The following is a 14,485-nucleotide window of genomic DNA, read 5'->3' on the forward strand; positions in this document are numbered from 1 at the left end:
TTTCGGTTGTTTTTACCACTGAGTTTGAAGACTTCGCAGACGTGCCGCTCCGCTGCAGTAGGTGGCGATACAAACCCACATCTACCGGAAATCCTTCACACGAAGAAGAAGCAACGCGGATGTAAACAAACCGTCGCTGAGGAGAAGAGGCGCCGCAGATGATCCATCATCCAGATGCTCCATCAGCCGGAGGGGGGCCGCTGCTGGACCGATGAGATAAGCCGTGAACAGAGGCCCGGCCGCAGGCTGCTCATCGCCCGGTAACCGGCAACCGGTACCCGGTACCGACCGACGGCATGGCCGCCTACACGAACCTGCACTCCCAGCTGGCCTCCATCATGGAGGTGCTGGCCAACGCGGCGGTGGCGGAGATCTGCCAGCTGGTGGACGACGGCTTCGCCGGCCTGCGGCTCGAGGTGTCCCGCTGCCGGAGGGAGAACCTCGCGCTGAAGAGCCGCCTGCGGCTGATGGAGGTGCGTGCGGGGCCGCGGCCCCACGGGGAGCCCCTCCCGCCGCTGCTCGTCACCTGTTCACGGACAGGTGAGCTCCGGCCGCCGGCCACTCGTCTCCACCAGCCTTGCTTCATGTCGTACCTGACACTGGCAGGGTGTTTCGGATCTCCTCGTTCCCGTGTTAGCTGATGACGGACGTCCTTCCGGTGTTACGGGCTTCTCCTCGGGAGCTGGATCTTGAGGAGCCGTCAGGAGCCGCTCAAACGACTGGTTCGCTGTGATGTTCATTTATTTTTTAGAAGTCAACGAGGAGCGACTTGTTTTTTTTTTTTTTTTTTTTAATCAAAGAATCAATCAGTTATGAGATATGATATGGATCTAATTAATTTAATATGATACACCCCACCAATCCCACTCTATTGATGGGAATTATTAAAAAATATAGATTTTTATTGGCCTAAATATTATGTTTCAATTAGGAGGACCGCAACTGGGTGCCTTAGAACAAAGGCTTTATTAACAGAACCACATTACCCAGCATTCCTCAGGAGCGCGGGCTTTTGCCTCCACACAGCAATGACAGGTATACATCACACTGTTGTGACACACACACATAAACACAGGTCACTGTGGTATGTAGCACTAAATATTACACTGCATATATCAGTTTTAACCTCCATGCTATATATATATAAAAGATAAATAGATAAGAGTCCACATGAGTCGGCTGTTTATGACCTGGAGTCTGAATGGACTCTGTCCAAGTCCTCCATTGTGGAAGCGGTGATGGCAGGAAGATCCTTGGTACCTGTGATTGCAGCTCAATACGGACACCAGGGTAGTCCAACAACTCCTTGGTGGCAAAGCCCCAGGAGAGGATGAGTTTCCCACAGTTGCTTCGGTGGACCAGAGTGTGTGTAGCAACTATCGATGCTTCACGGTTCTCAGCCTCCCTGGGAAAGTGTGTGTGGAGACGATAGTGGAACCTCAGATACCGGAGGAACAAGTGGGTTTCCATCCTGGCCTTGGAACCACGGACCAGCTCTTCACCCGGATCTCTGCTTTTTGCAGAGGATGTTGTCCTCCTGTCACATGAGGACCTCCAGCGTTCACTGAAATGAGAACACAGAAAAAAGACTGAATGGAGGCGTGTTCACATTCGACTGCTCCGTTTCTTCTGTTTTTACAATATCTGTAAAAAAGTACTCAAATCTAAGTGGATCGGATGTTTGAGGTTGTAGTCTAATGCAGATTCTTACATGCTGATGAACTTATGATAACGACCTCCTTGTTTTCTCTCCACAGATCATCAGTTTGGAGACGAACACGACTCTGCAGCTCTCAAGTCCACAAGTCAGGAGAAAATCCCCGATCAGTCGAAGGTCGGCTTCTCTTCCCTCTCAAAAGTTAAACGATTTTCAATTGTAAGTAGTCACTCAAACGGAAGACCTTTTTTCTGTGTGTCAGCCGGCGGAGCCAGGAGAGCAGGAGGTCGTGGTGGTGAGGGCGGAGCCAGGAGACCAGGAGGTCCTGGCAAGGGCGGAGCCACTAAACCAGGATGTCGTGGTGAGGGCGGAGCCAGGAGACCAGGAGGTCCTGCCGAGGGCGGAGCCACTAAACCAGGAGGTCGTGGTGAGGGCGGGGCCAGGAGATCAGGAGGTCGTGGTGAGGGCGGAGCTCGTGGAGCTGGAAGCGCTGCAGGTTAAGGAGGAGGTGGTGGAGGAAGATCTGACCAGCTGCCGCCTGCTGCAGGACGACCAGACCTTGAGTTGCAGCGGTACGAACACTCACCACCGGGACATTTCGCAATATTTCTACTTTGAATGCTGATAAATTTAAATGGCCTCATGTCCTGTTCATTAACTAGAACAAGTGAAACTGTTTGGGGCCTGTTTCCACGGCAACAGCGCCCAGAGTCCCTGCAACCCTCACTTTTTCATAGTGGCTCCCAAGGTGGTCCCAGAGTGGGGAAATTCTAAAACCCCGGCTCGTGCCGTCCGACCCCCCGCGGTGAGGACGTTGCTGGGGAAATTCTGAACTTTTCTCAAACTTAACAAGGCGTTGCTGCCTTATCGGGGCCAAAACATTGCGTTTCCTTTCCGTTTTTAAATTTGGTTAAACATCCAAGCAGTTTATGGGACGCTAGCTCATGCAACCCTAGCCCTATAGCGGTCGGCCATATTTGATGGGGGTTTCTGGCGTTGAAAAGCCAAAACTCCCCCTGGTTCACTGATGATTAAATCCGTCCCGTATCTGAGACGCAGCTCCTACGACGTAGATCTCATGTGATGACCATCAGTCTCTTAAAGATCATTGAACCTTCACAGGTTCAATGATCTTTAACAGTCCGGAGAGGATTTTAGAGGGAAACTTCAACTTGTTGATTATGATTCAGCAGTAAACGGCTGCGTTACGTAATCGTCCAGTACGTAAACATGGAGACACGGTTCACTTTCATAACTAAAGAAGTTGTAACTACTGGTCACTGCATTCCAAAATGAAATAAATAAATACATTTTTGTTCATTACATTTATTATGGTTCATCCGGGATTATTTTACATGCGTGGCCGATTCCTATGGTCTGCTTTTATATGAGACTCATAAGACTCTGGACAAAGTTTCTTGTAATGACGTATTAATGTAAAACGGGACATTTTGAAGCGATGCTGGATTCCGGCTCAAGACGAGTTTCCCTGCAGGTCAACGTCTTCCTCTGTCCTGGTTTAGGTGCAGCTCGGCCTCGGGTCTCCGCAGGCGGCTCTCCGGGGGGGGTGTCGGGTCCGTACCCTCCTCCTCCGGCAGCAGACGGCCCCAGACGGGCCCCGGCGGGGGGCCGGTGTGCGGAGGACGCGGCGCTGTCGGAGCTGAGCTGCGGGGAGAAGTGTGAGGACTGGACGGCCGCCGTCAAGCTGGAGGCTCAGCCGCCGTGGTCTCGGGCGTTCGCTGTCGGCAGCGGCGCCCTCGCCAAAAGCCTCCCCGCGGCCGGCGAGGCGGCACAGGTGGACCCCGGCCCCCTGGACTCGTGCTCCTTCGACGACCTCTTCTCCTCCCCGGAGGTGGCCCTGTCCCTGGCCCCCCCTCGCAAACACCCGCCGGCGCCGCCGGCCGCCTCGTCCTTCCCCTTCCTGAGCGCCTCGGGCCACTCCTCCACCTCGGGGTACGCCAGCGGCTCGTCGGAGTGCAGCGGCGGCAGCGCCGAGCGCTGCTTCAGCTGCCAGCACTGCAGCCGCCTCTTCTCCACCTCCAGGGACCTGCTGGTGCACCAGCGCACGCACGCCGGCCAGCGCGTCTACCACTGCCACCTGTGCCGGAAGCCCTTCCTCCACCCGCACCAGCTGAAGACCCACCAGAGGGTGCACACGGGCGAGAAGCCCTTCAGCTGCGGCCAGTGCGGGAAGCGCTTCTCGCAGTCCAGCCACATCAACCGGCACATGAGCGTGCACACGGGCGAGAAGCGCTACAGCTGCGGCCTGTGCGGGAAGCGCTTCTCGCAGGCCTGCAGCCTGAAGGTGCACCAGGCGGTGCACACCGGCGAGAGGCCCTACAGCTGCACGCAGTGCGGGAAGAGCTTCTCCGTGCTGGGGAACCTGGTCCGCCACCAGAGCGTCCACGCCGGGAAGTGAGCGGCCGGCGGCGGCGGCGGCGGCGCTACTACAGACCGCCGAGCACAGCGGGCACACTGCTGCCCCCTACTGGAAACACGTACAGTTTTGTAATTTTGCCTCCCACGGGAGACGTGGTCTCACATTTCTAAATGCTTAGAGATTTCTATTGGTGCAGCGGTCAGCGCCTCGCAGCGAGATGGCCAATGTTCCGGTTCACATGCCGACCGGGGCCTTTTCTCTGTGAGTTTGCATGTTCTCCAAAAAAAAAAAGAAAACGTCCAGTGTGGGTCCCCTCAGCTCCCGTCTGTGTGGCTGCCAGCCGACGAGTCATTATGGTAAAGAAATCTCCCCTCTGGGCACTAATGAGGGACTACTAAATAACTATATTAAAATATAACATGCATACCGTGTTGGACCACTAGATGTCACTGTGTGACCACAGAACAAAACTCAATTTCAACTGTCGTCACTTCAATGCTTCCAAAACAGAAAGAAATTCGACACAGCAGAAATGAGAAAGTGACAAAAGGCCTTTATCTCATGTTTTGTGCATATTTTGGAAAGTGTGAGTTGTAGTTTGAAAAAGGTTTGTATTGCTGTCGATCTCTCGGTTAACAAGGTGACTCAGAAAGGTGTTGAAGGAATTTGATCAAATTTAACTGATGATGACAAGCAAAGCAAAGAAGTGATTTGATTTTGTTCTGGAAAAAACTTCAGGTTTTCATGTCATTCTTCGTGGGTTTTTCAGATTAAATTGAAAAGGCAGCCTGACTACGAGACATGAGGATCATATTCCAGAGACTAAAGCCATAAGAAAACATGAAGATGTCGATTGTAATCCAAGTACATCAGTGAACACCTTCATTTACACGGCAGCCTGCATATATGAAGTCAGACAAGCCTGAGAAGTTGGATCGTAAAGGTTGAATTTAACTCCAGGAGAACTTTGTGTTTGTATCTTTGGAAATACACAAAAATAATTAAATGCAAAATGTATTTGAAAAGTCAAATTTGCAACCAAATAACAATTTAATTAATTTCCGACCGCGGTTTCTCTTTGTTTTGAGCTCCTGAGCTTTTTCATTTCCTAAATGTTGTGTTTCATTTGAAATCTCTGTGACCTACTTTTCGTCAAGCAGCTTCTTTTGTTGTTTTTTTTTTTGTATTTGCTTGTTGAATCTCAGTGACGCCGCCTCAAACGACGAGCTGCTGCTGACGGAGCGTCACAGTCGGAGGATCGCACTGCACAAAAGTCTGTTTTCAACGTTCACCTCAACAGTATTTATACTTTTTTAAAATTAAAACCTTAAAAAAAAACATGTGTTTTTCATGACTGCCTGACACAGATGTGATAATTAACTGGCGACATGACAGGATCAATCACACTTATTTATTTATTTATTGGTTTTGTGTCTGTTCGATTTAACTAAGTTTTTGTGAAAGTTATTCAACACAATTGCATGAAATCTTCAGGGATGATTTGTCATCAACCCCTTAACAACAAACCATTTCTGAATAAATCCCCCAAAACTGTAAAAATAAATCTCATACAAAGCAGATGGGAGAGGCACCTGATGGAGATTAAAGGAGATCAGCGTCTGTCTCCTCGCTTTCGCAAAAACTGTTGGCCAGAATTGCATGAAAGTTTCAGGAAATATTTGTCTTTATCCAAAGACGATTGATGTCAAACCAAAACATTCGGCGTTCAATTCCCTATCCTCTGATTGGCCACGCGATGCAGTGACGTCATTACCCTGGTCAGCGGTAACGGTCAAATATCAAGTGTGAACGTGTGAGTCGATCAGTGGTAACGTGAGGCGATTCAAACGCTGTGGTGGATCAAATAACCTTCGTTAAATCCACTGGTTTCCATGGTGATGAAGGTTTGCGCTCTGCCGAGTGCAGTTCTAGTTTTCAATGTGCTTATTTATACTATCTTTTACTCTCTGTTCTATTCTGTTGCATTCTATACTTGTGTTTTCGACGTCAGCAGGGCCTCAAGTACACAATTTGCCAGATTATCAGTAAATAAAGTTATCAGACTTGACCGCCGTCACATTCAAATATTAGTTTGAGAACAATATTTATCACAAAACGATCTTAAAATGTCGGAGGTGTAAAGATGTTAAAAATTACAAGAAGTATATATATATATATATATATATATATATATATATATATATATATATATATATATATATATATATATATATATTTAATCAAAGCACAGTGTAGTCTGGGGAAGAGGGTTGGATCCCTCCTCCTCCTCCTACCTGGACGGGACAACACGGTGACGTCATCATCAGGCGACACCAGCACTGCCTCGGAGTCACAACAGAGGCGCGCGCGGATCGGCTGGATGTACCCGGACCCTCAGCGGCGGCGCCCGGACCTGTCGACCCCCGCCCCCCGCTGCAGAGCCCCCACAGCCCCGCGGTGATGGCGGACCCCGGCGGCTTCCAGGCGCAGATCGCCTCCATCATCGAGATCCTGGCCAACTCGGCGGTGGCGGAGATCTGCAAGCTCGTGGACGACGGCTACGCGGCGCTGCGCGCGCAGATGGAGCGCGAGCGGCAGCGGAGCGACACGGAGAAGGACGCTCTGCGGCACAAGCTGCGCGAGATGGACGTCAAGGTGCGCAGCTACGAGCGCAAGATGCGCAGGCGGATCCACCACTTCAGGCCGCCCGAAGGTAAACACGGGGCGCGCGTGCCTGCGGCGGGCCGCGGCGCCGCTCGCGGAGCGGCCGCAGCCTGTCCGGCAGTAACAGGTGTTACGAGGTAATCTGCTTCACAGCTGAACGGTGACCCCCGTTCATCCACATCATTCAAAATTCCATTTCTAATGGTTTTCTAACGGTAATCTGCGTATGAAGAGGTGAAGAAAAAGTCTTCCTCACTTTCCTCCTCCACTTTTTCAATTGGAGCCGCAGAGTCTGAACTTTTCTGGAGTTTCTTCCTTCCGGCTCCGATTCTGCTTCAAACAGTTCCGGTTGAAAAACAGTGTTCTGCCCTCGCTCCCCATCAAATTTCGAATTGAATTCAAGATTTTAGTTCTGACATTTAGAGCGTTGCACGATCAGGCTCCTAAATATGTGTCTGACTTGTTGTGCCCCTGGTACTCCTCCGGTCGCTTCCTGAGGTTCTTGGGCCAGAACCTCCTCACTGTCAATGGACCCACTTCAAAGCCAGAGGGGACTTGTCCTTTGAAGATGTTGCTCCTCAATGGTGGAATGACCTTCCTTTGTCGCTGCGTGGAGCTGACTCTGTGGATTCTTTTAAGAAGCAGCTGAAAACACGGCTGTGCAGACAAGGTTTTAGTTGATATGGCTCCGATTGGTTTTATCTTAATTCTGTCTGTACTATTTTGTTGTTTTTTATGCCTCTGTGAAGCACTTTGTGATTTTTTCTGCGAAAGGTGCTATACAAATAAAGTTTCTTCTTCTTCTAGTGTAAATAAAGCCAGAGAGAGGAAAAAACACTTATCTAGAAGGAAGAAAAAGCACAAGCACATGTTGACGCGTGTCGTTTTTCAGGGGTTGACGTCCACCTGCCTGGCGCCCGGCTGCTTCCTGTCCCCTCTGAAGACAAACCCTTCCTCCCGCCTCAGCAGGTAACGTAGACCCTTCTGAACTATATGTCCTCTCTTCAGTACTCTTTCAAGTTCAACTGCTTTTTATTCCCCCCAGGTTGAGACAGTAACTGACTGCAAGCCACCAACTATAGCATATTTACTTTTCTTTATAAAATATTAACTTCAAATATGTTTTGTCCAAACAAACATAAAATTAATGAGCTTAGTCTTAAAACAGATCTCGGATACTGGCTTCTCGTGGTCACTGTCGTGTCTGTTGCTATTAAAGTGTTTAAAAAAAAAAAAAAAAAAAAATCTTCATCTCCACAATTGTCAAGATACATTTAGATCACATGACCAGATTGTGTTGGTTTTCCCAGACGAGTGCCGGGTGAATGTTGGTTCCTCACTGTGTCCAGCAGGACGGCGCCAAGGTGGCGCCGCTGGTCAAGCAGGAGAGAGAGGAGGGGGACGAGTGCAACCTGGACCTGAAGGTGGAGGTGAACATCAGGGCGGAGTGCAGCCTGGCGTCAGGTAATCCTGCTCTGGTGGTTCTGGTTTCCTGAAGTCTGTTCATTGATCCTGCAAGACGACGCTTTGTCTGTCCAGTGAAGCCGGATAAAGGTTCTGACCGGTGCAGAGCTCAGCGCACTTCTGATGTAAAAAAACAACAGAAAAGTAGGATGCTGTGTCGTCCTCGTGAAGTGAGGTTCTGCTGTGTCGTCCTCGTGAAGTGAGGTTCAGCTGGGTCGTCCTCGTGAAGTGAGGTTCAGCTGGGTCGTCCTCGTGAAGTGAGGTTCCGCTGCGTCGTCCTCGTGAAGTGAGGTTCCGCTGCGTCGTCCTCGTGAAGTGAGGTTCCGCTGCGTCGTCCTCGTGAAGTGAGGTTCCGCTGTGTCGTCCTCGTGAAGTGAGGTTCCGCTGCATCGTGCTCGTGAAGTGAGGTTCCGCTGCGTCATCCTCGCGAAGTGAGGTTCCGCTGTGTCGTCCTCGCGAAGTGAGGTTCGGCTGCGTCGTGATCGTGAGGTGAGGTTCTGCTGTGTCGTCCTCGTGAAGTGAGGTTCTGCTGTGTCGTCCTCGTGAAGTGAGGTTCCGCTGTGTCATCCTCGTGAAGTGAGGTTCCGCTGTGTCGTCGTCGTGAAGTGAGGTTCCGCTGTGTCGTCCTCGTGAAGTGAGGTTCCTCCGCGTCAGCAGTGTCCTTGATGGTTCTGTTTTCTTTCAGCCCTGGACTCCGGTCAGGACGAGCCCCCGGCCGACCCGGCCCTGGACCCCGCCCCCGCCACCTTCTCGGCGCCGCAGCCCCCCTCCCACCCCTCGGACTCCGCGGCGGACCAGACCGGAATGCCTCGAGTCAAACGTAAAGCCTGCAAGCCTCTCTGCGGCGGCTCCACGCCGCCGGGCCCGGACGGCGCGCCGAAGCCGGAGATCCAGAATGACGACGGCGCGGAGGAAGAAGAAGAAGAATTAGAAGAAGAAGTGAACCCCTCCTCCCAGCTGCCGGCCCCCCCGGCCTCGGACCAGCCCAGTCCGGAGCGCCTTGGCAGCCTGAGCCTGGACCTGGCCTGGATGCAGGAGCGCGTCAGCCATCTTGGCGCGGCCTACGCGGTGGCCCAGCTGGGCCTGGGCGGCGCGGAGAGCGGACACCCCACCGCCTCCTTCCCCTCGCAGGGGGTGGACAGCTTAGACAGCCCCCCAACCATGCTCTTCGCCGGCGGCGCCCACGAGATGGCGGTGTTCGCCGCCTCCTTTGACATGGCGACGGCCGCCACCGCTACCGCCGTGACTGCTCCACCTCCCCCTCCCCTGCCCCCACCCCCCGCGGCTCCCTCCGCCGCCCAGCGGCGGCCCTACCGGGGCGGCGCGGCCGCCAAGGAGCCCGTGGCGTGCGCGGTGTGCGGCCGCGTCTTCCCCGGCGCCACCGCCCTGGAGCTGCACCGGCGGGTGCACACGGGCGAGCGGCCCTACACCTGCCCCCACTGCGGGAAGGGCTTCGCCCAGCCCAACAACCTGCGCGTGCACCTGCTCATCCACACCGGCGAGCGGCGCTACCGCTGCACGCTGTGCGGCAAGAGCTTCATCTCGTCCAGCCACCTGAAGCGCCACCGCACCGTGCACACGCAGGAGAAGCCCTACAGCTGCTCGCGCTGCGGACAGTCCTTCAGCCAGATGTGTAGCGTGCGGCGGCACCGGCAGCAGTCTCAGTGCGGCCTGTAGCCCCGCCCCCCTCCCCCTTCTCGCTCCTTTCCTTTTGCAGCGTTTCATCTACCGACGCGTTCGCCAGTAAGTTAATCGCATATTAACCGGAAAAAAAAGAGTCGAAAGGAAAATGTTTCACGTTGCACTTTATTCGGTGTGGAGCGGCTCGGCTCTCTCCGGTCGTTGACGGATTCCAGTTTGTCTTTGTTGTCATTTTAACTCCCGACATTCCCGATCCAGATGGGAGCGGCCGCTGACGTAGGAATTCTGTCCATTTAAATGTAATTTAGCCATTATGTGAATGTGACCAAATATTTGAGCCAATCTAAAAAAAAATGTAAAGAAATTAAAGCTGCAAGCAGCGTTGGCCGGGACCTCGCTCAAGCCCGTCGGGGTGGGCACGATCCTCTAGACCGGTTAATGATCAATTTTTAAGTTTGAATGTTTTTTTTTTAATGACATTTATTTTGAAAAAAAACGGCATCAAAACCAGCTAATTAGCTAGTGATTCGTGACCGCAGCGGCCCCATTAGGCCACCTACCAAATTTCAGCTCTATCGAACAATGTTTGTTAGCATGCTAACGGGAATGCTAGGCCGAGAGCTATCCGAGCTAACCCTAACCCTAACCCACTGTCGGCGGCGTACAAATTACAAAAGGGACCTGCCGGTCCCTAATGAAATGACGGCAGTCGGTAGCGTAATAATACAGAAAAGACTGCATCACTTGGAAATGTAGGATTTTTTTAAGTGTTTATGCATTTTACTAATTAAAAACAGGCGTAGTGGACATCCGATTGATTAATCGAGGATACATAAGCTGCACTTGGTTGTGAAAACCTTTTTATATGATTACATTTAAAGTGGCGGGACTTGTTCTGTTGCTGGGTTGCTGGTTGCCGGTTGCCAGTTGCTTCACTCCTGCCGTCACGTCCGATTGAAATGTCGACATGTAAACGCCCAGAGTGTGTCCCTGCTGCTGTGACTTGTTGTTGTTTAGGACTTGTGTCGCTGCAACGTGTCGGTAAAATAATAAACCAGAGGATAAACGTGCTGAGCTTTTATTGTGAAGGTGCTGCGGCGATTCCCCGCCATGTCAGAATACATGTGAAAGAGATCTTGATCTCAAAGGGTCCGACACTACGACTCGTCCACTTTGTCCACATAGCGTCACGTTACAGCCTTGGATTGATTTTTTTTTAAAAAGTATCTATTTATTTACTTTTCCAAAATTCGACATACAATACCTCGTAATGACGGCATGGGAAGTTTTTTTTTTTTTTTTTTTAAGTTTACCAATAAAGAAATCACAAGTGTTCACAGCTCTGGCAGTTCAGCCTCCAGTTGTTTGGAAATGGCGTGATGCTGCCTCCACCGTGCTTCACCGTGTCAGTGGTGTTGTCCTGGGGATGTCTGGTATTCATAACAAGGAGTTCAGTCTTTGTCCCGTCAGACCAGATGAACGACCGTATTTTCCAGATGTTAAGTCGCGACTTTTTTCTAACGCTTTGAACCCTGCGGTTTATAACGCCATGCGGCTGATTTATGGATTTTTACGGATTAACGGGCTTCGTGGCGCCAGATTCTACTTCTGCATTGAGATACATGCAGAATACATGGACCAAAACACTGGTACAGTCCGTCTCCTGGTTCCTGGACCAAACCACTGTTACAGTCCGTCTCCTGGTTCCTGGACCAAACCACTGTTACAGTCCGTCTCCTGGTTCCTGGACCAAACCACTGTTACAGTCCGTCTCCTGGTTCCTGGACCAAACCACTGGTACAGTCCGTCTCCTGGTTCCTGGACCAAACCACTGTTACAGTCCGTCTCCTGGTTCCTGGACCAAACCACTGGTACAGTCCGTCTCCTGGTTCCTGGACCAAACCACTGGTACAGTCCGTCTCCTGGTTCCTGGACCAGACCACTGTTACAGTCCGTCTCCTGGTTCCTGGACCAGACCACTGGTACAGTCCGTCTCCTGGTTCCTGGACCAAACCACTGGTACAGTCCGTCTCCTGGTTCCTGGACCAAACCACTGGTACAGTCCGTCTCCTGGTTCCTGGACCAAACCACTGTTACAGTCCATCTCCTGGTTCCTGGACCAAACCACTGGTACAGTCCGTCTCCTGGTTCCTGGTCATCAAGAACATCAAGGAGGATCCGTGGAAACTGGAAGAGGCTGATCAGCTTCAGCTCCATGGGAAAAGGCTGGTAATACCTGTGTACAGCCGCAGTTTAAAACAAAAAATGAACATGCCGGCCTTGTTGCGGGGTATTGTGTGTAGAATTCTGACTGTGAAAATGTATTTAATCTATTTTGGATAGAGGCTTTAACATCGTGGAAATAGTTGGGTACTGTGATATCAGTGTACATTTGGTTTCAGGTGTTTTCAAAATTGTTTTCGTCATGTGTTAAACCTTTTGGTCATTGACTTGTGAGTCGCAAGGGCCGTCTAACAAACGGGCCAACCGCTGGCCACATCTGGATTTGAAGCTTTCAAAAATAGTTGAAGATTTGATGAAACGACCAGTTTAAAATCTCTCTGAATCTGAACAATGACAGCTGACGAAAGACACATTTGTAAAAGGTAAAGGAAACTGACCGAGGACTGAACTGGGGACAGACCGCCAGCTACAGTGAGTTAGCATCACGTCAGTCACATAGTTTCTTGTGAATAACAGGAAAGAGCAAATAAAAAATGTAGGGAATGACAATCTGAAAACCTGACGGTGACATTCAGCTGCTTTACTGTCAACCGCAAAGATCTGAAGCCTCCGTATTGATTTTAGTCATCGCTAAAGCGCTATGCCTTAGTTAGTGGCTGTTAGCATTTACCTAGGTCTTCTCTAACAGAACATTTCACGACAGACAAACTGAAATTAGCAGTGAAGTAGAATTATTTACTTGTGTGTGACAGTCGGTAAATTAGTCTTGCATAAAGGTACGCGTGACCTTCGTCCTTGCTTCAGCTTCTTGTGCCTGTTTCCGGGACGCTAGTCCGACTCGCGGCGTTGCAGCTGCGAAGAGGTGTGATCATCGCTTGGACTTTTAATTCACTGAACCAAAATGAAGCGCGTGTTCACAGTCCCCCGTTTGGTCCACCAACTCTGAACCGGAGCGAACAAGACCTCTGGTCCCTTTGATCTTTCCAGTTGGCGTGGTGAGAGGACGTAGAGCGCAATGCATTCTGGGTAGTAAACAAACAAATAAAGCTGGCCGCACGAATCATAAGAGTTCGCCGCAGAAAGAACAAGTTGGGAGTTTAGAGGAAGAAGTAGCGAGGAAGACTCCTTTATATCTGGTCTGAAGACGTTATATCGCGGATGTTTGTGGCTACCCATTAGCCACGAGCTAACTAGCCTAGCCACCGCCGCGCCTTCCCAAGAGAACCGAGTCCCGGATTATCCCGATGTGGAAGGCCCCGTCCTCTCCTTTGATTGTGTCGGAGGGGTTAACCTGTGACGTTAGCTATAGGCTGCAATAACTTTGGAGTGGTTGGGAACTACGATGTTTAAAAACACACACACACACACACACACACACAGTGGTTGAAAGTTGTGCTAACTTTGTCCTCCTCGATAACGTTGCGGAGGTTTAGAGAAAGGTGGATTCTGGTCAAAGACGTCTCCATAGTATGGATGAACTCATGTTGCTGGATCTGATAGAAGACAAATGTTAATTTTTACTTGGAACAACAGTAACTCGCTTCAGGAAATTCTGTTTATTCTGATTCAAAAGACTTGATTTGTAGAAATTGTGAGCTCTATTTGGGAGTTAGTACCGATTGTGTCTTACATACACGTCGTATGTACAATTTCAGAATCCGCTAAGGCAGACTCCTCTTTACCTTTTTCCACCTTTGTAACAGAGAACTAAAGTTGGCATCATCTACAGATGCAACATATACAGAAACACGTCTACCAACTGTCTTTGCGAAGTTCGGCTTACTACCCAACCAACCCAACACGTTGACTCTATCGAAGCACTTTAAATGTTCCCACGCCAGTTCTGTTGAACCGTGGGTCAAATCTCGAGTCTCTCACACACTTTCCCACCGCGTCGTTCATGAGTGGCCTTCTCGCTGAGGTGGAGACGAATCCTAAGCGTCGGCACTTTGTCGAGCAAATCTTGTAGCAGAGGCCTGCTCCTCCACCTTGTGTTCAAACTACCTTCATTGCATTGTACTGACAAAATATTCTGTACTGTTGTCCGGAGAGCACACCTCCAGGGTTGGTCCGGCAATCGAGTATTTTACTTTCTAGACACATAAAAAAATAAAAAAAGCATTTGAAGCAGGCCTGCAAATAAATCTCTCTTCCTCAAGTGTTTACAGGTGGAAGCCTGCAGTGTGGCGATTTTTGTAATGTCAGTCGTTCTTTGTTCTCGATACGTCTCAAAGAACATAGCTGTGTAAAAAGATGTAAAGTAAAACGTATACTGTTGTGTTCATATGTGTTGGTGTTTGGATGTAATCTGCACTATAGCTGTAGGGGACGCAGCTGAAACCGATATTTTGCCTTTTGAGTATTCTTTCATGACTGTGTTAAAAATTATATGGGTCGTTATGTGTCATTAAATATATATAAAAGATTTGCAATGAGCCTGGCAGTCCTGTGGTCAGTTTTAGTCGCCTCTGTTTTTTAAAAAAACGTTTTTCTCC

General features: G+C 50.3%; 2 protein-coding genes across 2 annotated transcripts; both read left to right on the forward strand.

Annotated features, from left to right (window-relative positions):
* Positions 1–72: 72 nt before the first annotated feature.
* On the forward strand, positions 73–5,316 carry LOC308149392 (uncharacterized protein). The gene is made up of 4 exons (XM_080521116.1): positions 73–540; positions 1,758–1,834; positions 1,920–2,229; positions 3,181–5,316. The coding sequence occupies exons 1-4, from the start codon at positions 297–299 to the stop codon at positions 4,074–4,076; spliced, it is 1,527 nt and encodes a 508-aa protein (XP_080377242.1). The 5' UTR covers positions 73–296; the 3' UTR covers positions 4,077–5,316.
* A 1,180-nt stretch (positions 5,317–6,496) lies between these two features.
* On the forward strand, positions 6,497–9,842 carry LOC308149181 (uncharacterized protein; the record flags this gene model as incomplete). The annotated part of the gene is made up of 4 exons (XM_080520851.1): positions 6,497–6,750; positions 7,594–7,670; positions 8,054–8,165; positions 8,851–9,842. Exons 1-4 carry the CDS (start codon positions 6,498–6,500, stop codon positions 9,840–9,842), a joined length of 1,434 nt encoding a protein of 477 aa, XP_080376977.1. The 5' UTR covers position 6,497.
* Positions 9,843–14,485: the final 4,643 nt, after the last annotated feature.

This window comes from Blennius ocellaris, assembly GCF_963422515.1.
Source record: "Blennius ocellaris genome assembly, chromosome: 3".
NCBI lineage: Eukaryota > Metazoa > Chordata > Actinopteri > Blenniiformes > Blenniidae > Blennius > Blennius ocellaris.